At 51.7% G+C, this 22,598-nt stretch overlaps 1 protein-coding gene and 1 long non-coding RNA gene across 2 annotated transcripts; one reads left to right on the top strand and one right to left on the bottom strand.

Annotated features, from left to right (window-relative positions):
• Positions 1-4,958: 4,958 nt before the first annotated feature.
• On the top strand, positions 4,959-6,950 carry LOC147360306 (uncharacterized). The gene is made up of 2 exons (XR_015139083.1): positions 4,959-5,098; positions 5,941-6,950. It is a non-coding gene; the product is annotated as an uncharacterized LOC147360306 (long non-coding RNA).
• Positions 6,951-10,248: 3,298 nt separating this feature from the next.
• Positions 10,249-18,229, bottom strand: MYL9 (myosin light chain 9). Its single transcript, XM_086332027.1, has 4 exons — positions 18,188-18,229; positions 14,996-15,205; positions 11,982-12,143; positions 10,249-11,034 (listed from the first exon to the last, which is right to left on the bottom strand). Exons 2-4 carry the CDS (start codon positions 15,177-15,179, stop codon positions 10,862-10,864), a joined length of 519 nt encoding a protein of 172 aa, XP_086188153.1. The 5' UTR covers positions 15,180-15,205; positions 18,188-18,229; the 3' UTR covers positions 10,249-10,861.
• Between the last annotated feature and the right edge of the window lie 4,369 nt (positions 18,230-22,598).

The raw sequence follows: 22,598 nt of genomic DNA on the forward strand, positions 1-22,598 counted from the left end.
GAAGGAAATGGCAACCCACTCCAGTATTCTTGCCTGGAGAATGCTATGGACAGAGGGACCTCATGGGCTGTAGTCCATGGGGTAACAAAGGGTTGGACATGACCGATCAACTACACAGCAAGCTGCTTTTTAAGCCTTCTTCTGCGAATTTTCCCTCCTGTAGCAGCCCTCTCTCCCAGCCTCACCTTTATGCCCCCTTCTAGAGATGCCACTAACTTCTGAGACTTTTGGGGGATTCTGTGGTATAAATTAGGTTAATTTTCACCTTTTCTTACTGCCTGCTTGGTTTTGCCACCTGATAATACTTGCCCATTTACTTTCTACCCCAACAACTGTGTCGTGTGATCCCTCTCCCATGCTCCTCTTTCTTGTAGGGTTAGGCTGTTGTTTTTGGTTTCTTTTTCGCCACACAGCTTGTGGAATCTCAGTCCTTGACCAGGGATTGAGCCCATGCCTTCGGCAGCGGAAGTGCAGAGTTGTAACCACTGGACCACCAGGGAACTCCTGGTTTCTTCATTTTGAAAGCAGAGTTTCCAAGAGAGAGTCTAGTGGCATACCTGTGATAAATCCACCGTCTTCAAATAATTTTTTCCCAAACGTCTCCCCAGTGATCCCAACGCCCTGTGTTGACTAGTCTACCTTTCTGCCTCTGGGTTGAGATGCTGCCTTTGTCTTGCACAAATGCACCCATTTGTCTGTGGATCCTATTCCGGAGCTTTTTCTTCCGTTTCAGCAGATCTTTTAATTTGTTTTTTAAACTTGAAAGTAGTAGAGTTTTTGTGGGATGGAAAAAGAGTTCTTTGAGTTATTTATTTTATTTTCCAAAGGCATTGTCATTTTTTTTTCTTGGCCACACCTGAGCATTTGGGATCTTAGTTCCCTGACTAGGGATCGAACCTGCACCCCCTTCAGTGGAAGCATGGAGTCCTAACTACTGGACCGCCAAGGAAGGCCCTCAACAGACCTTTATTTGCATATTCTACATGTCAGGCTCTGATCTAGGCACTGGAGGTAAAAGCAGTGTGTAAAGTAAAGCCTCTGCCTCCTGGAGATTACATTCTAGTGAAGGGAGATAGGAAATAAATAATGTCAAAGAGTGAGAAGTACTAGGACGAAAAATAGAAAGTAAGAGAGTAAGAGGTTGAGCTACTGTAGATACCAACAGAAAAGTGATGATGAGTGGAGTCTTTAATAAAGTGGAAACTCCAGCCACGCTTGGATCTGTAGAGAGGGGGATGTTGTGGGCAGAGGAAATACCCAGAGCAAAGACCCTGAGACAGAAATGAGCTGGACGAGTTGGAAGAATAACAAGACCAGCGTGGCTGGAGCCCTGCAGGCAAAGGGGAAAGTGGTACCTCAGCCTAGATTTTGCAGGGCCTGCTAGACCATGGCAAAAAGTGTGTATTATCCCCCCACACCCAATGAGGGTTGAGAACAGAAGAAGGGAGATGTGCACATCATTACGTGTTAAAACGAGGCTGTGGTGGTGTGTAGAGAACAGACTATGGGAGGGGCAGGAGTGGCAAGCAACACTTGGGCTGTTGTCAGCCAGAGAGAGTGGTGACCTGGACTAACTAGGTGTGGTGGACAAGGTGAGAAGCTGTTGCTTCTGGAATATATTTGGAAGGTAGAGGCAGCCGAACAGATGGGCTGAAGGACTGATGTGGATGGAAAGGAAAAGAGTGACCTGATCAACTAGAGGAGTGGCAGTGATTAATGGAGCTTGACCAGGTACTTGACACAAATCCTTTTGTTTAGTTTTTATAACCGTTTGAGAAAAATGATGTCTTTTTGAAGAGTAGAGGAAATGGAGGCACAGGTAACCTGCCTGTGACGACACTCTGGTCATTGGAAGAGATAGGATTTTATTTCTGTAAGGTCAGTAGTAAAGTACCCTTCTCTTTCTGATTCTAGTAATTTTGTGACTTTTCCTTTTTCGTCTTGGTCAGCTTAGCTGAGGGTTTGTCAATTTTTACAGTCTTTTCAAAGAACCTACTTTCAGTTTTGTTAATTTTCTCTAATGTTTTTCTAGTCTTTTTCATTAATTTCTGCTCTAGCCTTTATTTCTTTTCTCCTGTTTGATTTAGGTTCCATTTTCTCCTCTTTCCCTCTTTTCCAGTGTCTTAAGATAGACAGTTAGGTTATTGATTTGAAATCTTTCTTCTTTTTTTGGCCATGCTGTACCATTTGCAGGATCTTAGTTCCCCAACCAGGGATGGAACCCTCACCTTCAGCAGTGAAAGCCTGGATCAGCTTCCCATATAGGAAATGGGAATAGCAGCACTATCTCCTCCAAAGGCTACTATGAGAGATAAAATAATGAAATGCTTATGTCATGCTCTGCATAATGCTTGGCAAATAGGGAAAGTAACACACACACAAATCTTCCTTTTGTTACATTATATGACTTCTTACAATTTTGTTTTTATTTGTTTGCTTATTTATTTATTCGGCTGCCTCGGGCCTTAGTTGTAGCACCCAGGATCTTCACTGCATCACGTGGGATCTTTCCTTGTGGCGCACGGACTCGTTAGTTGCAGCGGTTGAGTTTAGTTGCCCGGCTGCAGGTGGAGTCTTAGTCCCCAACCAGGGATTGAACCTGTGTCTCCTGCATTGCAGGGTGGATTCTTAACCACTGCATCACCAAGGAAGTCCCGACTTCTTACAATTTTCTAATCTGTATTTCACAAATCATTGTGTGTGTCTGTGTTTCATATGGAAAAGACTGTAGTAAATCAGTAGCAAGATCAGATCAGATCAGATCAGTCGCTCAGTCGTATCCAACTCTTTGCGGCCCGTACCTATTTTTTGCATGGGATAGCAAGAAGCATCGGGAGAAGGCAATGGCACCCCGCTCCGGTACTCTTGCCTGGAGAGTCCCATGGATGGAGGAGCCTGGTGGGCTGCAGTCCATGGGGTCACTAAGAGACACGACTGAGTGACTTCACTTTCATTTTTCACTTTCCTGCATTGGAGAAGGAAATGGCAACCCACTCCAGTGTTCTTGCCTGGAGAATTCCAGGGTGGGGAGCCTGGTGGGCTGACGTCTATGGGGTCACTCAGAGTTGGACACGACTGAAGTGACTTAGCAGCAGCAGCAGCAGCAGCAAGAAGCATCACAGAGCAATCTGTCATTTTGGGGAGGGAGCCAAGTATGTGTCCACGCAAAAGCTTGTACATGAATCTTCATCGCAGCCTTATTCATAGTAGCCTCAAATTGTAAGCAACCCAAATATTTATCAGCTGGTGAAAGACTAAATAAATTGTGTCATAGAAGGAAATGGCAACCCACTCCAGTGTTCTTGCCTGGAGAATCCCAGGGATAGGGGAGCCTGGTGGGCTGCCGTCTATGGGGTCGCACAGAGTCGGACACGACTGAAGCGACTTAGCAGCAGCAGCATAGATCCTTACAGTGGAATACTACTCAGCATTGAAAAGGAACTGCAGGGACATGCAGTAACATAAAGGAATCTCAAACATACGCCACATGAAAGGAGCCAGTATTGTATGGCCTATTCATTTAAAATTCTAGAAAAGGAAAGAAATCTATAAAAAAGTGGATTAATGGTTGCGTGAACTAAGAGAGCTCAGCCAAAAAGGGGAATGAACAAACATTTGCCAAAATTAACTTCATTTTTGCACTTAAAATGGGTAAGTTTTATTTAAACCAAAAAAAGGACTTCCTTGGTGGTCCAGTGATTGAGAATCTGCCTGCCAATGCAGGGAACATGGGTTTGATCCCTGGTCCTGAAAGATTCCACATGCCACAGAGCAGCTAAGCCTGTGCACAGCAACTAGAGAATAGTCCTTGCTTGCCCCAACTAGAGAAAGCCCTCTTGAAGCAATGATGACTTAGTGCAGCCAAAAATAAATAATTTAAAAATAAAGACGAAAAACTGTGGGACACAGACAAAGCAATAGTAAAGAGAAACGTGCAACAACAATAAATGGTTAAATTTAATCATACATTAAATTTAGTTGATCAGTAGCTTACATATACAGTGAAACTATGTTCTTTTTTCACTGGGTTGTAAATTCACTTTCTCATCATCCCAGTTGGGGACATTTTACAGCTCAGCATCTGGGTAAACAAAATCCTTCAAGGCCCAAGTACTCAGTGGTAAAGAACCCACCTCCCCGTGCAGGAGATGCAGGTTTGATCCCTGGGTTGAGAGGATCCCCTGGAGAAGGCAATGGCAACCCACTCCAGTATTCTTCCCGGGAAGATCCCATGGACAGACGAGCCTAGCGGGCTACAATTCATGGGGACGCAAAGAATCGGACACGACTTGGCGACTAAACAACAACCTCGTGGCTCACAGTTTCCCTTTAGTGGCAGCGGATTCCTTTTCTTTCTTTCTTTTTGGCTTCGCTGGGTCTCCGTTGCCGCACACAGGCTTCTCTAGTTGCAGTGAGCGGGGCTGCTCTTTGAGGGGCTGGCTTCTCATTGCGGTGGCTTCTCCCGCTGCAGAGCACGAGCTTTAGGGTGTGTGAGCTTCAGCAGTTGGGGCACGGGCTTAGCCGCCCTTCAGCATGTGGGATCTTGCCGGGTCAGATACAGAGTCCCTGTCCCCTTCGTTGGCAGATGGACTCTTTACCCCGGGACCACCAGGGGAGTCCCATGAATTCCTTTCTTAAGGGAGAATTTATATCTGACATATTTCTTTCTCAAAAATGAGATGTGCTTATGTGTTGTGTCTGTAAGTCTCTGTCCTGAAACATTCCAGAGGAAGAATGTGCTGGAGGGTTTTGCCCAGGGCAGTGACATGGTCCCTTGTATTGATACAACTGGAAACTGCCCTGTGGATGGAGGAGAGGCGCGTTTGGGGAGAATCAGAAAGGCTGGTTAAGAGGCTCAGTGTGGTTCATGGATCTGTATGCTTCAATCTATGCATTTTTCTATATATATGTTTTGTGCTTGCGTGCAAAGTAGCTTCAGTCGTGTCCAACTCTGTGCGACCCTATGGACTGCAGCTCACCAGGCCCCCCTGTCCATGGGATTCTCCAGGCAAGAATACTGGAGAGGGTTGCCATTCCCTTCTCCAGGGGATCTTCCCCACCCAGGGATCGAACCTGTGTCTTACATCTGCATTGGCAGGTGGGTTCTTTACCACTAGCGCCACCTGGGAAGCCCCATGTATACGTTACACTTCATTTCTTAAAACATGAGAACAAAGAAATGCCTCAGTAGTCCACGTGAAGTCCCGCGGTCAGAGGAAGAGGCTTCAGGTCAGGCTGACAGTTAGTGGGGCCAGCCTGGGGACTTGCATGGGATTCTGGTTGCAGAACTGACGGGGTTTGAGGGGAGTTTGGAAAACGGAGAGGAGGCACTGGGGGAGGAACGGGAGGCCAGGAGAGGAAGGAAGCCAAGTCACACCGAAGCACTGAAGAGCGTTTCTGCGTGGGGCTCAGGGGTTCTGACTCACTGTGTAGCTCTGGGATTCTGCCGGGATGGGGAGTCAAGAAGAGACCTAGACCCCATCCTCAAGTGTCATGGTTCAGTGGGGAAAGGCGACAGCCTTCGTGGACCAGCGGGGGACGGCGTGGAGGGCCTTTGGGGGAGGAAATAGACATCGCTTCATGACCCCTCCATCGTACACTCTCCTTACCTGTTGGCCTCCCAGATCTGAGGGTGGGGATTAATAACGAAGTGACTGAGCTCTCACTCGTCTGGGTGTGATGTAAATTCTAGTTCTGAAGTTCCCTAGCTGTGTGACCTTGAACAGGTTGCTTAACCTTTTTGAGTCTCTATTTCCTCACTTGCAAAATGAGGATAATATCCTATTTGCTCACATAGGATTTTCGTCTCCTCTTCCCCTTCCTAAAAAAAATGCATTTACAGTTTCCCTGCTGCCTTGCAATATGTCTGTATAGTCGATGGACAGAAATGGTACTAAGGGTGGTTCTTGGGTACCTGGGTGAAGAATTCTTTTATTTCAGCATCTGAGGGCTCCATGGACCCGGGGCCACCAGTCGCTTGCGCATCGTAGAACAGAAGCAACTCTGAGGAGGCAGCAGGCAGTGGAGGAAAGCAGAGAGGCTGGGAATGGAACTCTCTGGGTGACCTTGGGTGACCCCTAGTGGGAAAGTATAGCAACACACAGCATGGCTGCAAGGATGCGTTTTGCAGCTTTCTAACAGATTTTGCTGATAATATATGATTTTGCTGCAGGTACCAGGTAGAATGCGTTGTAGCTTGCTTTTTATTCACTTGGATGCAGCCCTGATGTCCTCATTTACGCCATTGTATGTATGGAAGGGGGTTTCCTTTACTGGCAAATCTGGTAAATCTTGTTATTTATGTCACTGTTTTCCTTAGCTTTTACAGTTGTTGTTCTTTCCAGAGCTTATGAATTCCTACTAGAATCCTCTGAAATATATTTACGTAACAAAGGTGTTTTCTATAAAAGGACTTTAAAATCACATTCAACGCATATATTTTAAGATTCATTTATGGTGTTTTTAAGATTCATTTTATGATATTTTAAGATTCGTTTTATGCAATAACTTAAAAGTAGCACTTTATGTACCAGGCACTGTTCTATGTATAACTGTAAATTTATTTAATCCTTATAACGACTCTATGAGGTGCATATAATTATCCTCATTTTTCTTTTGTCCATGGTGCAAGGTATGCGGGATCTTAGTTTCTCAACCAGGAATGGAACCCATGCCTGCTGCATTGGGAGCTCAGTCTTAGCCACTAGACCGCCAAGGAAGTCCCTGTTATCCCCATTTTATAGTAGAGAAACTGAGCCTTAGAGAGGATAGATAATATGCTCAAATTCATGCCGTTAATAAATGGCAGAACCAGGACTGCAACCTAATTTTATTCTCTTAATTATTCCATTATATTACCTATGACCTCAAAATTATTTCTCCAAAGCTTTCCATGTAAAATTGGGGTGCATCTTTTGTATCTTATAAGCCAATAAATACAGTAATAATAGGTTAACCAACTTAACCTCTAGTCTGAGTCTTGGTTCTTCTTCACAGTGACCTTGGATCCCCTAGACCTCATCTATGAAACGGGGGTGGGCATGTGAAGAATTATATGAATTTTTAAAAATTAAAACAGTTGGGGCTGTGCCGGGCCTTCGTTGCTGCATGTAGGCTTTCTCTCCTTGCGGCGAGTGGGCGCTACTCTTCATTGCCGTGTGCTGGCTTCTCATTGTGGTGGCTTCTCTTGTTGCAGGGCATGGGCTCTACGCTCGAAAGCTCTAGAACGTAGGCTCAGTAGTTGTGCTCGGGCTTAGTTGCCTTCGGCATGTGGAATCTTTCCAAACCAGGGATCAAACCCGTGTCCCTTGCAATGACAAGTTTCTTAACCAGTGGATTGCCAGGGAAGTTCCCTGATGCTGGTTTTAAAATCTCACGCACATTTAAAAATCACATTTACGTTATTAGGTGCTAGCACTCGTTCTGTGTCTCCTTTCCCCACCCCACACGTTGCTTTGTCCTCCCCACAACCAGGGACGCTTTTGATATCTGTCTGTGTGGATGCAGGAACATTGACTCATTGCATCGGAATGCTGCATGGTATTCCACAGCATGCATCTCTCACATTTCTCATTCCTTCTTGTGACAGGTATGGGGCCTCTCAGGGTCTCTCCAAGGCCCTGCTGCCATCTCTGCAGGGGCAGTGGACATGGTGTCCTGCCCCTCTGGGCTTGCCCCCAGTTTTTCTGGGAGATGTCTGTAGCTGTGGAGTTTCTGAGCCAGAGGGGCTTCACTTGTTCACAAATGCTGACAAATGCTGTCCTGCGTGGGGGACCAGTCTGTCCCCTATCAGCCAGTGTATGGGGATTCCCCCTCCTCTCCATCTTTGCCAGTGTTTGGTACTATCTGTGTCTCTGATTGGCAGTCTGACGAGTATGAGGTGGTCTCTTGTTTTTGCTTTCTGAACACCAGTGAGGTTGATAGATTTTTCTTGTTGGTTGAAATTCCCCTTTTGTGAGTCTCCTGTTTATACACTTTTCTTATTTGTCTATTATATTCTACAACTTTTTCTTTTAGATATTAATTCCTTGTTTCATTTTAATACAGTAAAAATTCACCATTTCTAAAAAATGGGTTTTACTAATACAACATTGTAAATCAACTGTAGTCGGGTATAAAACAAAAATTTTTTTTTAATTAAAAAATGAGTTTTAGGGAATTCCTTGGCATTCCAGTGATCAGGCCTCTGCTTTCACTGGCCGAGGACATGGGTCGGGGAACTGAGATGCAGCCAATAAAATAAAGCATGTTTATTAAGTGTTTGTATTTCTTCTGAGATTTTTTTTTTTTTTCATATTATTTGCCCATTTTTTTCCTACTGACATGGCTTTTTTTTTTTTTTTTTTTGGCTTGTAGGGATCTTAGTTCCCTGATGAGGGATTGAACCCTGGTCCTGGTAGTGAAAGTGCCTGAGAGTCCTAACCATTGGACCACCAGGAAATTCCCTTTTTCTTATTGAATGATTGAAGTTCTTTTTATAGGATAGTGTCATTAACTTAAAAAAAATTAGTTGTGTTACAAATATTTTCTCCCCATCTGTCCTCGGTTTTAACTTTGCTCAGTTTCTCTGGCCTTATGGAAACATTCCGTCTTCATCATTTAAGTCCACTGGTCTTTGTGTGCACGCGCGCGCATGTGTCTCTTCTGAGTTTTGTGCCAGACATTGCAACTTTAGGGGTCCTTCGCTAAGAAATAAAACAGCTGCTGCTGCTTTTCTGAGGCTGCTGTGAGATGGTAATAAATTAACGAGTGAAAACCGCCTTCCTCTTGGGTCCTACGTCTGTGCCACATGCATTCCTGTTCCTGGACTTTTGTTCAGATTGTCTCCATTCCTTGCAGTACCCTCTTCCTTAGCGCTTTCTGCAGCTTCCTCCTGGTCCTGCCCGTCGACACACAGAACGCTTCCCTCTTCCCATCACCTGGGTTCCTTCAGCCCACGCCAGCTCTGAAACCGGTGAGGCCGCACCGGCTCCATCCTGCCACCCCTGGGTGTGAATCTTTCTCTCTGGGGTGGAGGGGGAGGAGGCTTGTGACACCACTGGGGGTTGAGACCAAGGAGGTTTGTTCCTGACCCCATGTCCCTGCCTTCTTCAGGAAGGCCTTTGGTACCACAGTGGCTCCGCCGAGAGACCTGGACCCTGGTGTCCGGCATGCATGGCCAGTGCTCTGGGAGTCCTGGGAATTGGTCCCAGTGAGTGGGTAGCCAAGCTCAGTGTCAGGTTGGGATGAGGGTTGCTCAGGGCCCACAGCCTGGGGTCAGTCAAGGGTATGGTGTGGTTGGGACTGAGTCTGGGGAGCATTTGGACCCATTTGGAACTCGTTTGGGGCTGGCTCAGTCTAAAGTTGACCTCAGGGATTTGTGGGGCTCAGTTTGGAGGCAAGAGAAGGGCTTTCGTGGCTTTCTTCTGGAAGGGGCTGGGTGCCTACGTTGGGGCAGTGGCCTGGAGGAGGTTCGGCTTCCTCGGCCAGTGCAGGGTCCCCTTAGTGCTCGGCGCTCCTTTGGCTCTGATCTCACACCTTTAGGGAAGGCAGCAGCACCTGCTCCCTGCTGGCTGCAGATGGGATGTGTCCAGTCCTGGCCTGAACCCCATGGAAGGTCCAGAGGCCAGGGACCAGCTCTCCCTCTGCCCCAGACCCACCGGGTGACCTCAGGCGGTCCCTGTCCCTGTTGACTTTGTTCATTCAACCAGTATGTCCCTTCCCCTTAGGCTCCAGGCACCGTCCTCAGTGTCCCCACTGTCAGCTGTAACAGGGATCCCAGTCCTGCCGGTCTCTTGCACGTGTGGGATGTGAAAAGCTGTGGCTTGCTGTGCTGCTGGTCACATGGCAGAACCGACCCTCCAGCGGTGGAGGGTGCACCCAGACACCTGGTATCTGCCCGCAGGGAATCTATTCTTTCTCATCTCCATCCCCGAGTGAAGGGGATGTACCGTCCTCACAGCTCCCAAAGCCTCCCTGCTCTTCTAGGACCACCTGGCTTCCCAGGAGCATTGAGGGGACCCTGGAGACCAGGCTCTAGTCCTGAAGGCTGTGACCTTGACCCCTGCCCTCTCAGAGCCTCAGAACCCCCACTGGGGTTTGCTGTGGTGGGTACTGCCCCCTCTGCTGGCTCCCTCCCAGGAGAGGTTCTCCCCTCAGGATCTGCCTGCTCCTGCTGCTGGTCTGGTCTCAGCTGAGCCTTCCCTGGGCTGGTAGTTGGGGTGGAGGGAAGGACAGGGCAGCCACTGGGGAAGGAGAGGGTGGGAGGTGTTTGGGGCCTCAGGGCACCTTTATTTCACCCCAGCCACAGACATACACACCCAAAGCAGTGCTCAACCTTCTATTAGAGGCTCTGCCTCCCCAAGATGAACGTCCGCCCTCTTGCATCTTCCAGAGCACACTCCCGGGGGGGTGCGGTGTCGGGGAGGGGAGTGGCACCCTGTCCTCTGAGAGGGGACCTCGGTGAGATGCGTGTTTGTGGCAGTGGCTGGGGAAGGGCTTGCAGGGGGGGTGCAAGTGGAGTGGTGTCCCAGACCAGGACACAGCGCCCTTCCTGTGGGGGCACCCGGAAGCGGGCAGGCAACAGCCGAGGCTGGGGCTCTCCTAGGGGCCTCCCCTCGGGGCCTCCCGGTCCAGCCCCCTGGCCCAGCTCCCGAGAAGATGGGGTTTCCTTGGAGGGTCACCGGCCTCCCGCTGGCTCTGCCCCTGGCCTGGTGCTGTGCTTTCTCAGCCCGTTTCCTTCACTCGGAGCTGGGCCCCCGGCCCCTCAGGGGGAGAGTCCTCTGAGAGGGGGCTCTGGGCTCATGGGCATGGAGCTGGTGCATACGGTATATGTGGGAGCAGGTGGCTGGGACAGGGGCCGGGCAGGGGGCGCTGGGATGGCCTAGTCATCCTTGTCCTTGGCGCCGTGTTTGAGGATGCGGGTGAACTCCACATAGTTGAAGTTGCCTTTCTTATCAATGGGCGCCTCTCGGTACATCTCGTCCACCTCCTCGTCTGTGAAGCGGTCACCCATGGTGGTGAGCAGCTCCCGAAGGTGGTCCTCATGGATGAAACCTGGGGAGGGGGGGTGGAGGGGGCGCAGGGCCAGGGCCTTGAGACACACCTCACACCCCCTGCCCGGGGCACCCTCCAGGACTCGCAGACCTTGTAGCTGGAGGGGGGGGGGGCAGCCAGGAAAAGACACAGCCCTGGTGTCTGTTCGGTTCGAGGTCACCAGGGCCCAGCGGGAACAGTTCTGCAGTGAGGCTGTCTGCGAGGTGTTTCTGTGGAGGTGCGGATGGGGGCCCTGGGGCTGTGAGGGTTGAAGTGGCCCTGCCTGGGGCTGTGGGGGTGCTGACGGTGCTGCTTGAAGAACCTGGGCCCCAGAGCTCCACTGCCTGCGTCTGAATGCTGTTCTCCTCTTCTTTCTAGCTGTGTGACCTTGGGCAAGTTACTTAACCTTTCTTTGCCTGTTTGATCTGGAAAATGGGGAGGCAAATATGCCAGCCTAGTTAGGGAGCTGTGACACAGTCAGGAAAAGGCTCTGAATGTGCTTAGGCCTGTGGTGCACCTCTAGGCCCTGAGAAACCACCAAAGTGGTGTCCCGCAGGCCTGTCCCTGGGAGAGACCCACAGTGGCTGAGAAGCCCTTTGGAGAACCTGAGGGTGAGGGGCGCTGGTTTCTGTAACCTGTTGGCCCACGGGCCTGAGATGGTTTGGTTTCTGGAAGGGTCAAAAGCAGAGGCCAGTGCATTAAGACAACAGGAGAGCTAAGGAGTGGGAAGGCGTGCGGGATGTGGGCTGTTTCAGTTTAGCCTTTGGGGGGTACAAAACGAGGAAGCAGCTTTTATTATTCTGGTGGCAGAAACAGGTGGACAGATGATCTCTGTCCTGGCCTTTGGGGGGCAGAGGAGGGCCCTGAGGTGCCAGCACAGCCAGGTGCCACTTGCATACATGGGGTGCCCGGGCGAGGTGCACGGCCCCAGCCCCATCCAGGCCTCTGTCCCGAGGCTGCCAACTGACCTGAGGCCTCCTCGTCGAAGCAGGCGAAGGCGTTACGGATCACGTCCTCGGGGTCTGTGCCGTTTAGCTTCTCCCCAAACATGGTGAGGAACATGGTGAAGTTGATGGGCCCCGGGGCCTCGCTCATCATGCCCTCCAGGTACTCGTCCGTGGGGTTCTTCCCTGTGGGGAAGGGCCATCCGTGCCTGCTCTCACCTCCCGTCCCCTCCCTGCATAGCCCCATTGACAAGAGACAGTAAATTTAGTAAACTATTTAAAAGTGTGAAAAGGTAGTCACTCAGTCGTGTCCGACTCTGCGACCTCACAGACTGTAGCCCACCTGGCTTCTCTGTCCATGGAATTATCCAGGCAAGAATACTGGAGTGAATAGCCATGCCCTCCTCCAGGGGATCTTCCCCACCCAGATATCGAACCCTGCATTACAGGTACCATCTCAGCCACCAGGGAAGCCCTAGTGTTAGTAAACTAGAGCAGACTAGTTAACTTAAGTCAGAGAAGGCACTGGCGACCCACTCCAGTACTCTTGCCTGGAAAATCCCACGGACGGAGGAGCCTGGTAGGCTGCAGTCCATGGGGTCGCTAAGAGTCGGACATGACTGAGCGACTTCACTTTCCCTTTTCACTTTCAGGCATTGGAGAAGGAAATGGCAATCCACTCCAGTGTTCTTGCCTGGAGAATCCCAGGGACCAAGGAGCCTGGTGGGCTGCCGTCTATGGGGTCGCACGGAGTCGGACACGACTGAAGCGACTTACCAGCAGCAGCAGCAGCAGTTAACTTGGTAAACTGTAAAGCCTCTCTCTGGGACCGCTGGCTCTGACTGCCCCGCCCCACTGATAATCACCACCCACTCCCCTGGCGGCCTCGACCATTTCTACCTTGGGTCTGGGGTCTGGATATCGCTGTGGGTCACGCTGTCTGAGGTATAAGAGCCCCCTTCTGCTGACTGCTCCCTGCCTTTGGCACTCCGTGTGCGTTATGGCTTTAAGTGTCACCACCTCGGCCTTCTTACCCCTTCACCAATGTGGGACTTGAGGCTTCACCTCAGAGGTGAGGTGACTTGTCCTCTGTCACACCGCGAGTGAGGAATGGAGCCAGTATGTGAAGCCAGGCAGCCAGACCCCAGGCCCTAGGCACAGTTTCGACAGTAGGTAAACCAGTGAGCTTTGGTGCCACACAGGCTAAGGTCTGAATCCCAGCTCTGTGCCTGCTTCCCCAGTCCCTGAGGAGAACTGCGAAGATGAGGACGGCAACAGCTGTAAAATGCACAGAACAGTGACTGGCACAGCCCTATGGACTCTGATCAGCTGCTGGGTTCAAATCCCAGCTCTGCCACTTTGTAGCTGTGTGACCTTGGGCGGATTACTTAACCTCTCTGAGCCTGTTTCCTCGTTTATAAAATGAGAATGATAATCACGCCTGCCTTTGAGATTTAGGATCATACCTGCAGAGCTGCCGCTTGTTATTACTGTTCTATTGTTTGCTGCTCTTGTTTTTACCGTCTGAGCCACCAGGGAAGCTATTCTTTGCTGCTCTTGTTTTTAAACCTGAGAGGATGGTTCTGATTCTTGTTTTCAGCTGTGCCACGTGACCCACAAAATCTTAGTTCCCCTACCAAGGATCAAACTCACACTCCTTGCAGGGGAAGTACGGAGTCCTAACCACTGGACTGCCAGGGAACTCCCAGAGGGTGATGTTCTTAACCAGAGACCCTGACTGATCTGTGGACCCACTGACTTGAACTGCAAACAGCAGTGGGGGTTTTTCTGGGTAAATATCCAGTCTAGTCTCTGGGGTTGAGAGCCCAGGTGTGTGTGCTCAGTCACATCTGACTCTTTGTGATCCCATGGACTGTGGCCCACCAGGCTCCTCTGTCCACGGAGGTAAGAAAATACTGCAGCGGGTTGTCCTTTCCTACTCCAGGGGATCTTCCCGACTCAGGGACCGAACCTGCGTCTCCTGCATTGGCAGGTGGATTCCTGACCACTGGGCCACCTGGGAAGCCCGGCTTCTACCTCCTAAATGGGAAGGAGTCTTTGTGTCCCTGTCTTCTCTGAGCCCTACACTCTGCTGTGTCCCCATGGGATCTGAAGAGCTGTGACAGACACACAGCTCCTGTCCTGCCCAGGCCTCTTCCTTCCTGCCCCTGACTTCCCAGGGAGGAGCCTCCAGGTGAGTCTGGCCTGAAGCTGGGAGAGGTGTGGCGCTGAGGGTGGGGACAGTGTCCAGTGTCCGCTCTCCTGGTCCCGCTAGGTCGTTTGCCCCTCTCACCAGACCCCCTGGGATGCACCCACGGGCCACGGGCCTGAGTGGGGCTGCTCAGTGAGGGGCGGTGCCAGGGACTGACTCAGGCGTGACTGCCGTAGGCTGCCTCCTCTGCTACCTGAGACCACCCCCCAGCCGGTGTCTGACCCAGATACTTTCACCTGGATGAAAGCGGCGCCAGGAACTGGGGCTGAGGGGGGTTGTCTGTGGCCAGTGCACGGGGAGCCATGTGGAGGCAGACCACCTTGGTATCTGGGGGCCTGGCCTCTGGGCCTCAGTTTCCCCATCTGAGCAATGGTGCAAGGTGCTAGATTCCTGAGGCCTTTCAGCTCTGAGATTCTGAGTCTGGGGAAGTCACCGGAGTCCGCCTCTCAGAATCTTACACAGGTAGCCTCTGAGGGAGCAAGAAGGTGCCCTGGTCTCCACTCTAGGCCTCAGTTTCCCCATCTGTACAATGGAAAGTCTGCAGTTTTGTAGCTGCTGATCCTTTTCCTTCAGTGAAGTGGTACCAGGCAGTTGAAACCTCAGATCTGTCTGAGGCAGGCGTGGGCCTGTCTGGGTTCAAGTGCCGAACTGCTCAGTGCCTCAGTTTCCCTGTCTGTTAAATGGAGAAAGAGGTGGCAGCTCCTCTCCAGGGTGGGCACCTCAGTCGGTACACAGGAAGTGTTTCCTGAGGATGAGCCGCCCCACCGCCTGCTCCAGCTGCAGCCCTCGTGGGCCCACTCGGCCCCCCAGCCCCGCCTCTGCTCACCCATTGAGGCCAGCATGTCATGCAGGTCCTCCTTGTCGATGAAGCCGTCCCGGTTCTGGTCGATCATGTTGAAGGCCTCCTTAAACTCCTGGATCTGGGACTGGTCAAACATCGCGAACACATTGGACGTGGCCCTCTGTGGCCGCTTCTTGGTGGTCTTGGCCTTGGCCCGTTTACTGGACATCTTGGCTGCAGGCGTGTGGGGCTTCCCTATAGGCAGAGGGTGCAGATGGGCAAGCCAGTGACCCTGGGCCAGAGAATCTTCTGGCCTACCCCCACCCCACTCGGCTGTGCCTGGCCTTCGTGCTCCTATAGGCTGGGGGCTCCTGCCACCCGGCTCATCACAGAAGCAGCCAGCGTTGGCCTTGTGATATGCTCTGAAACAACTTCCTCTACCTCTCTGAAGTGTTTCCTCATCTGGAATGGATAGGAGTGCCCAGCCAAAGGGATCCGTTGACTTGTGCCCGAAAAGCCCCTGGCATGGTGCCCGGCCCAGAGGAAGCTATTTCTGCTGTCATCGTGTGGGTAGACACTTAGGATTGGGTTCGGTGCCAACCACTTCCGTGCTTTATCTCCCTTAATCCTCAAGAGCATTCACACCATCCATCTCTCTCCCAGTGACAAGGTGGGCAGCCTTGGAGAGGCTCCGAGGCTCCCTGCCCCCAGCAGCAGGAAGGAGCCGGTAGGCGGCCCTGCATTCCTCACATTCCTCCTCCTCCTCTCCCTCCTCTGGAGGTTCTGGAAGGCCAGCGCTCTGGGCAGCCTCCCTTCCCCCCACCTGTCCACATTTGACCAGCCCCTTAGGGTGGGGGACAGACCTGATTTGGGCCCTCTCTTTGTTCTCCCTCTTCAGTGCTTACAGAAGCATAGAGCTTCCCGGACCGAGCACCCCAGCTGCCCGTCACATTTGTTTAGGCCTGGCCTCCGAGCCTCCAGCCAGTCTCGCCCATTGCATGCGGACCCCAGTACTTCACCCTGAAGCCCTTGAGGGTTCCTGCCATCCCCCTCTCCCACCAGGCCTGGCACAGAAGGAGGCCCTCTGAGCCTCCGCTACCCTGCTCTCTGACTCGCCTTGCCATCCCTCTTGCCAGCTGTGATCCTGCCTAGCTGGACCTCTGGCTGCTCCCTGATACCCCCAGACTTTCCTTCTTGGTTCTCCCCCTGAAACACCCTTCCTTCTTGAGCCCAGTTCTTCAGACAGCCCTTGGGGAGCAGTTCCCCGACCCTGGCTTTGACAGCAAGCACTTAAAGGTCTCTCTCCATCACAGTCAGTCAGGGCTGGTGTAAGCACCCTGAATTATACCTAAGCCCATGGTGGCAGTCACAGATGCTTGTTTAATGAATGACCTTGAAGGCAGCTGCAGCCAGTCTACTGATCCCACTTACAGATGGGGAAACGAGACGCAACGAGGGGCTCTTTCCCTGAACTCTTGTCATGGCTTCTGGGCAGTTTGGGGCCCCAAGACTGCTGCCCCCTCTTCCTCTGTCCTGAGTCTTGTGGTTGAGGATCTGCAAGAAGCCTTAACTGCTCCTCGATCTGTCTTCCAGGCCTTTATCCCATGACTTTGTTCAAGCCATTCTGGATCTTTGGCCTTTGAGATCTTAAACCCTGAGCAGGGACGCTGGCCAGCCCCAGCCTTTCCCCACAGGCACAACTGCTTATAGTTATAGACTGTCCCCCTGCACCCACACACCTGGCCCTCGGTGATTCTTGTGTGGTTCAAGGTGGGTAGACAGAAGCCTTTCCCTTTTGGGCAAGGGTGGGGGTGGGACAGTGCCGTGGGCAGAGAGTGCCACCCTCTCCTGTATGAGTGCTTCGAGGAGCCCAGTTCTTCCCCGAGCTGGATGTTCTCTGGAAACTTTAACTCACGACACCCACAGAAGGCCGCCGAGAAGAAGTCCACCATGCCCAGCAGAGACTGTCATGGTCCCCAGCAGTCACTGCCACCCCCATCTGTACAGTCCTAGGGCAGGTGTGGCAGGAGTGGCCAAGAGCTCACCCACTGCTCTGATCCTGGCTTGGCCGCCCTGTCTCCATGGCCGCCCCATCCCCACCCTCTTCTCTTGAGGGGCCATGACAGGGCTTGGAGCACTGAACTTCGCAGGGTGGGGAAAATGGGGTGCCCCCACTGTGCAATTAAAAGAACTGGTGTGCCCATAAGAGGGATAGAGTCCAACTGGAAGCCGGGACCCTGGGCTAGACTTAGGTCTGGGGGTGGCAAATGGCCTTTCTTGGTGGGCCAATGGTAGTTGAGGGGCACTGTGGTGACCAGAAGCAATTTGTAGGCTTGATTGAGGAACTGGGGTCAGAGCCAGGCTGAGCTCTTAAGACCTGGAGCCATCGCCGCCTCCTCCTGGGGGTCCTAGACACCAGGGATCAGATATAACTGGTCCTTGGCCTGCTACAGCTAGGTGCCACCTCCCCACTTCTGACCCCGGAAACCCTGGTAACAGCAAAGACACGGCCTGTGTCCCCCATTACCTCAGGGTCTCAATGGCTGGCAGTGCCAGCTGCCTTGTTGGTAAACTCGCCTCCCCTGAGGGGGAGTTATCTGACTTTTTCCTGAAGTAGCCAGAGCAGCTGCAGGGCTGGGAAGGAGTGGGGACCACTTCCTGCAGCCCAGGGCCTAGTCAGGCCAGGGGGTACAGGGGATGAGCCCTACAGCCCTTGGCCAAGCTTCCCCACCCAGCAGGCCTAGCGGGCTCAGAGCAGGGAAGCCCCGGAGATGGCATTCAGCGTTGGTGTGATGGCGGAGACAAGTTACCCCAGTCTCCATCCTTCTTTCCTGCCTCAGGAGATAGGGGAGGGGTCAGGGACGCTCCGCAGGAGCCTGGCAGGGCTGTTTCCCGTCTGTGACACAGATGCGTCCTCTAGAGCAGCGACCCCAGGCCCCTCCCGTCCTCCGGGACACCTCGAGTTCTGGGCTCGGCATCTCTAACTTCACAGCGAAGGGGCAGGGCCTGGTCAGTCGTCCCTTGCTGCAGGCCCACTGGTTCCCAGAGCCTGTCCAGTCTCCCTGCTGCCCAGCCGCCGCCCGAATCCCCGTAGGACGGAGCAACCTCGCAGCCCCAGCCCCGCGATCTGTCCCTGCCCAGAGACCCTGCGAACCCCGCTTCCGCCTCGCGTCCCCATGTCCCAGCCGCGGCCGTCACACCGCCCACACCAGACCCCCCGGGCCGCGGGGCTCCCACCTGGTGCGGAGAAGGTGCTGGCGCAGTGCGCGGAGCGGCTGCGGAGCCGGGACCGGCGGGCCGTCGGTGGGGTCTGGGCCCGAGGGTGGGGGCGCGGGGCGGGGCGCGGCGCCGGGCCTTACAAGGCAGAAGAATGTGCGGCGGCGGGCAGGGGCGGGGCCACGGCAGCCCGGCCTTATTTGGCCGCGACCCACGGGCCTGGGAGGTGGGGTGTTCCCGGGTGAACCCCCCAGTCTGCGAGGGCCTTCCCCATGGTGGGCTGGGGGAGGTGTCGGGGGCGAGTTGGGGGGCCTGGACAGCCCGGGGATGGGGGTCTGTCTGGGCCGGTCCTTCCTCTCTAGCGAGGCCGCCGGACCTCCGGGGGGGCCTCCAGCCCTCAGACCCCACCCCCACCATTCCCCCAGAGCCCGCGCCCCGGCCTATTCCCCGGGGAGAGCTTCTTTCCACCAGGCCAAGTACGGCTTTTTTCCACTCCCAGAGAAGAGCCGTGTCAGAGTGGATCTGCTGTACTCACAGGTTCCTGCTGGGGTGGGGCGCCCAAGGGCCTTGGGCCAAGTCACTCTCCAAGTGTCCTCACCTGCAAAAGGGGAGTGTGGTGGTGAGAATTAGCGGCCAGGAAGACCCACGGAGGCCCTGGGGAGCCAGCGAGAGCTGGGACCGGGGGACCCCCGGAGCATCCTTGCCAGTGGGGCTGCACCCCCAAATCCCTCTCTTGTTGGCCTGAGTCAGAGGATGGGGGCTGGGAGGACAGACGCATCCCTCTCTGCCTTCGCCATCAGGCCCTGTCCATCATTGTGACCCCTGATGGCCCAGCTTACCCATTAGCTCCCACTCTGACTCCTGCCTGTGCTTTCTCTCCTTCCCTTTGATCCAACTCAGACGTTCCATTCCCGAGGGAACGTTTTCGACATCCAGTTACTTGCTTGGTAAATATTAACTGACACCTGTCTGGCACGGTGCTTGAATGCTGGGGAAATAGCAGTGAACTATAGTGATTGCGCTCAGGAAGCTTTTGTTCTTGTGGAGAGAAATGTCATGAACAAGTAGCTACACAGCTTGGAGGGTAGAAACAAATGCCTTGAAGGAAAATAAAAGGAGGTGAGGGGAGAGAGAGCAAAGGAGAGGTAGGGGCTGCCCCCCAGGAAGGAGGTGAGGGAGTGAGCCCGGCCCAGTGAACACCTGAGACAGAAGCCCTGTAGGGGGCGCTTGTCCAGCTCCTGGTCAGTGTCACTGAGGGACCGGGGCTGGGAGAGGAGGTCTGAGAAGCAGTAGGGACCTAGCCCCGGGGATCCTTGTGTTACTCCAAAACTGGGTTTGCCTTTTGGTGGGTGTTGAACCAGTAGACACTGCCAAGCCAAAGATAGGAGGAGGAGGGAAATAATATTTCCTGTAGTCAATAAGGAGAGCATGGGGAATCTCCCAAAGCACTGTCTCCCTGAACAGCAAAACTGGGGGAGGCTCAGCTGGTGAAGAATCCGCCTGCAATGCGGGAGACCTGGGTTTGATCCCTGGGCTGGGAAGATCCCCTGGAAAAGGGAACAGCTACCCACTCCAGTATTCTGGCCTGGAGAATTCCATGGACTGTATAATCCATAGGGTCACAGAGTTGGACACCACTGAGCAACTTTCGCTTTCACTTTTAAGCTAAGGGTATGTGCATATTCATGAAGAATTCCTCATAGATTTGGGGCCAGGGTTGACTAAGAGTCCAAACTTCAGTTGATTGAAGTCGAAAGGGTCAGTGTCCTCATCCCTTCCTCTACCTGGGTGGGGACTGTAGTTCCTGCAGTACTCAGAGGTGAATTGTTATGCATAATCCCTTGAGGAGGAACTGAGACTGCGCTTTATCACCGCTGTATTGTTTGACTGCCTCTTTTCTGCATGCTATTGTTCCCTTAAGATCATTCATTACTGAGAACTGTTCAAGGGCAAGTTTTGTGGCCAGGCTTAGATCATAAAATGGCTTAGGCCAGAATGGCTTCCCTTGTGTCAAGAAAAGCCATTTCTGCTTCTCTTTCTCCAGGGACCTCTTCGCTTACCTGCTTACACTGGTAGACCTCTGTAAGACCTCAGAGAGTTCTGAGCAAAGGGTGGCATGATCTGGCTTATGTTTTAACTGAATCCCTGTTGGAGTGGGGGGTTGGTGGGGAGCAGCGGCAGGGAGCAGGGAGATCAGTGAGGAGCTATTGAGCAGGATGAGGTGTCCAGACTAGTGAGCTGGCAGTGGGAGAAATGATGGGATTCTGGACATATTTTGAAGTTGCATCTGGTAGGATTTTCACGTGGATTGGTGTGTGTGTGTGAAGATTCCAAGGTGATTAATGTGTGTGTGTGAAGATTCCAAGGTGATTAAGTAGTTAATCGCAGTAGGGGATTGTAAGTAGAAAAATATGGGAGACCCCTGTAAGTTAATGGTTACTCGAGAAAGCAGGTTTGCTTAACCACAGAACCAAGCAGGCTTGCTTAGCAACAAAACCATGCAACAGAAGCATGAGACATGCCCCACAACAATAAAAAAAACTGTGGCATGAGCCCTACATCTTGCCCAGTGAGCAAGTGAGTTACTGACCTCTAGGACATGCTCTCTGCACACATGAAAAAATAATTTGTGGACCTAGTTGACCACACAGGGACTAGAAAACTTCCCTGTACAACCTGGAGGATGAACTAATGATGAAAACATCATGTCTACTCAAGGAAGACGAAGAAGGTCTTCTCCCCCTCCCCACTTATCCTTTGATTGTAAAACTGTAGCCCAGTAAGTTCTCGGGTGTGGCATTCCTCACCTGTCCACTTGCAAGCCTCACAGGCATCCTATTCTAATAAACCACTTCTCATCTACCACTCCGCTGTCACCGAATTCTTCTCTGCACTGAGACATAAAGAACTATGGTACTGGAGCTCTTCAGAGCCCTGGAAGTGACACCAAATACCGGTTTCAGTCTGAGCAGCTGGAAAGAGCTGACGTTGTCTAAGCTGAGTCTATGGAAGGAGCAGGTTTGGTGAGGAATCAGAAGTTCTGTTTTGGACATATTTAAAACTTACTACATTTTAAAAACTTTATTTTGAAATAGTTTCAAATTTAGGATAAAGTTATAAGAACTATACGGAGAGTTCCTGTATACCTTCATCCAGAGTCTGTACTTGTTAGCATTTGGCTTTCTTAGATTCTCTTCTGTGTGTGTGTGTGTGTGTGTGTGTGTGTGAATTTTCCTCCCAAACCATTTGAGAGTAACTTGCACAGATCAAGCCCTTTTACACTGAAATACCTCAGTGAGTATCTCCTAAGAAGGAAAGTATTACATATCCATAATGCAATGATTAAAACCAGGGAAAAGTAAAAAATTGAAATATAGTTGATGTACATATTATATAAGTTATAGGTATACAATCTAATAGTTCACAATTTTTGAAGGTTATATTCCACTTATGAAAGTGAAATTGCTCAGTCGTGTCCGACTCTTTGCGACCCCATAGACTGTAGCCTATCAGGCTCCTCTGTCCGTGGGATTTTCCAGGCAATAGTACTGGAGTGGGTTGCCGTTTCCTTCTCCAGAGGATCTTCCCAACCCAGGGCTCGAACCCAGGTCTCCCGCATTGTAGACAGATGCTTTACTGTCTGAGCCACCATAGTTACCATAAAATATTGGCTATATTCCCCACATTGTACCCATGCACTCTTGTAGAACTGTTTCTATGACTTGCTTTTCATTGCTGTTATTATAATCATATGTGCTGGCCTGCCTCAAAGGACCCTGCTCCTCTGCCTGACTGTTAAACTAAAGCGCCTTTGTTCAGTTCACAAGGAGATAATCTGACCCTGCCCACCTGTGAAAAGAAGAGATTAACACATCCCCTGTAACACAGCTGGCCATTCCCAGACATGTTTTGCAAGACTGATGGCCCTTTTACTTTACTTCCCGCAGCCTCTCCCTCTCTGTTCTGTCTTTTCACTTTACTTCCTCACCCCTTCTCTTTTTGTTTCTACAAAAGAACCTGGAATCCAGAACCCTGAGAAAGATGGTTATTTTGAGACATTAATCTGCCATCTTCTCGGCCTGCTGGCTTTCCAAATAAAGTCATATTCCTTGCCTCAATACCTCTTCTTTTGGATTCATAGGCCTGTCATGTGGCGAGCAGAATGAGCTTGGACTTGGTAACATATCTTTGTAAAAATCAGGAACATTTTAACATCAATTTAATACTATTGTCTAACAGTCCATATTCAAGTTTTGCCAATTATCCCAATAATGTTCTTTACAAAAAAATATTTTTCTGGTCCAACAGCCAATCCAAGGTTGTCATATTTCTTTGATCCTCCTCTGTGTGTGTGTGTGTTTGGCGGGGGGGGGGGGGAGGGTTCAGTTCGGTTCAGTCGCTCAGTCGTGTCCGACTCTTTGCAACCCCATGG

This window comes from Bos grunniens, chromosome 13, assembly GCF_055505025.1.
Source record: "Bos grunniens cultivar Pamir isolate PY7600 chromosome 13, Bosgru_T2T1.0, whole genome shotgun sequence".
Classification (NCBI taxonomy): Eukaryota; Metazoa; Chordata; class Mammalia; order Artiodactyla; family Bovidae; genus Bos; species Bos grunniens.

Bases quoted from the DNA above. Each gene is read 5' to 3' on its own strand.
- MYL9 (XM_086332027.1), bottom strand. From the start codon at position 15,179: ATGTCCAGTAAACGGGCCAAGGCCAAGACCACCAAGAAGCGGCCACAG. The intron at 12,144-14,995 runs GTGAGCAGAGGC...CCTTCCCCACAG, and splicing joins TGACATGCTGGCCTCAATGG to GGAAGAACCCCACGGACGAG. The intron at 11,035-11,981 runs GTCAGTTGGCAG...CCCCCTCCCCAG, and splicing joins CTTCGACGAGGAGGCCTCAG to GTTTCATCCATGAGGACCAC.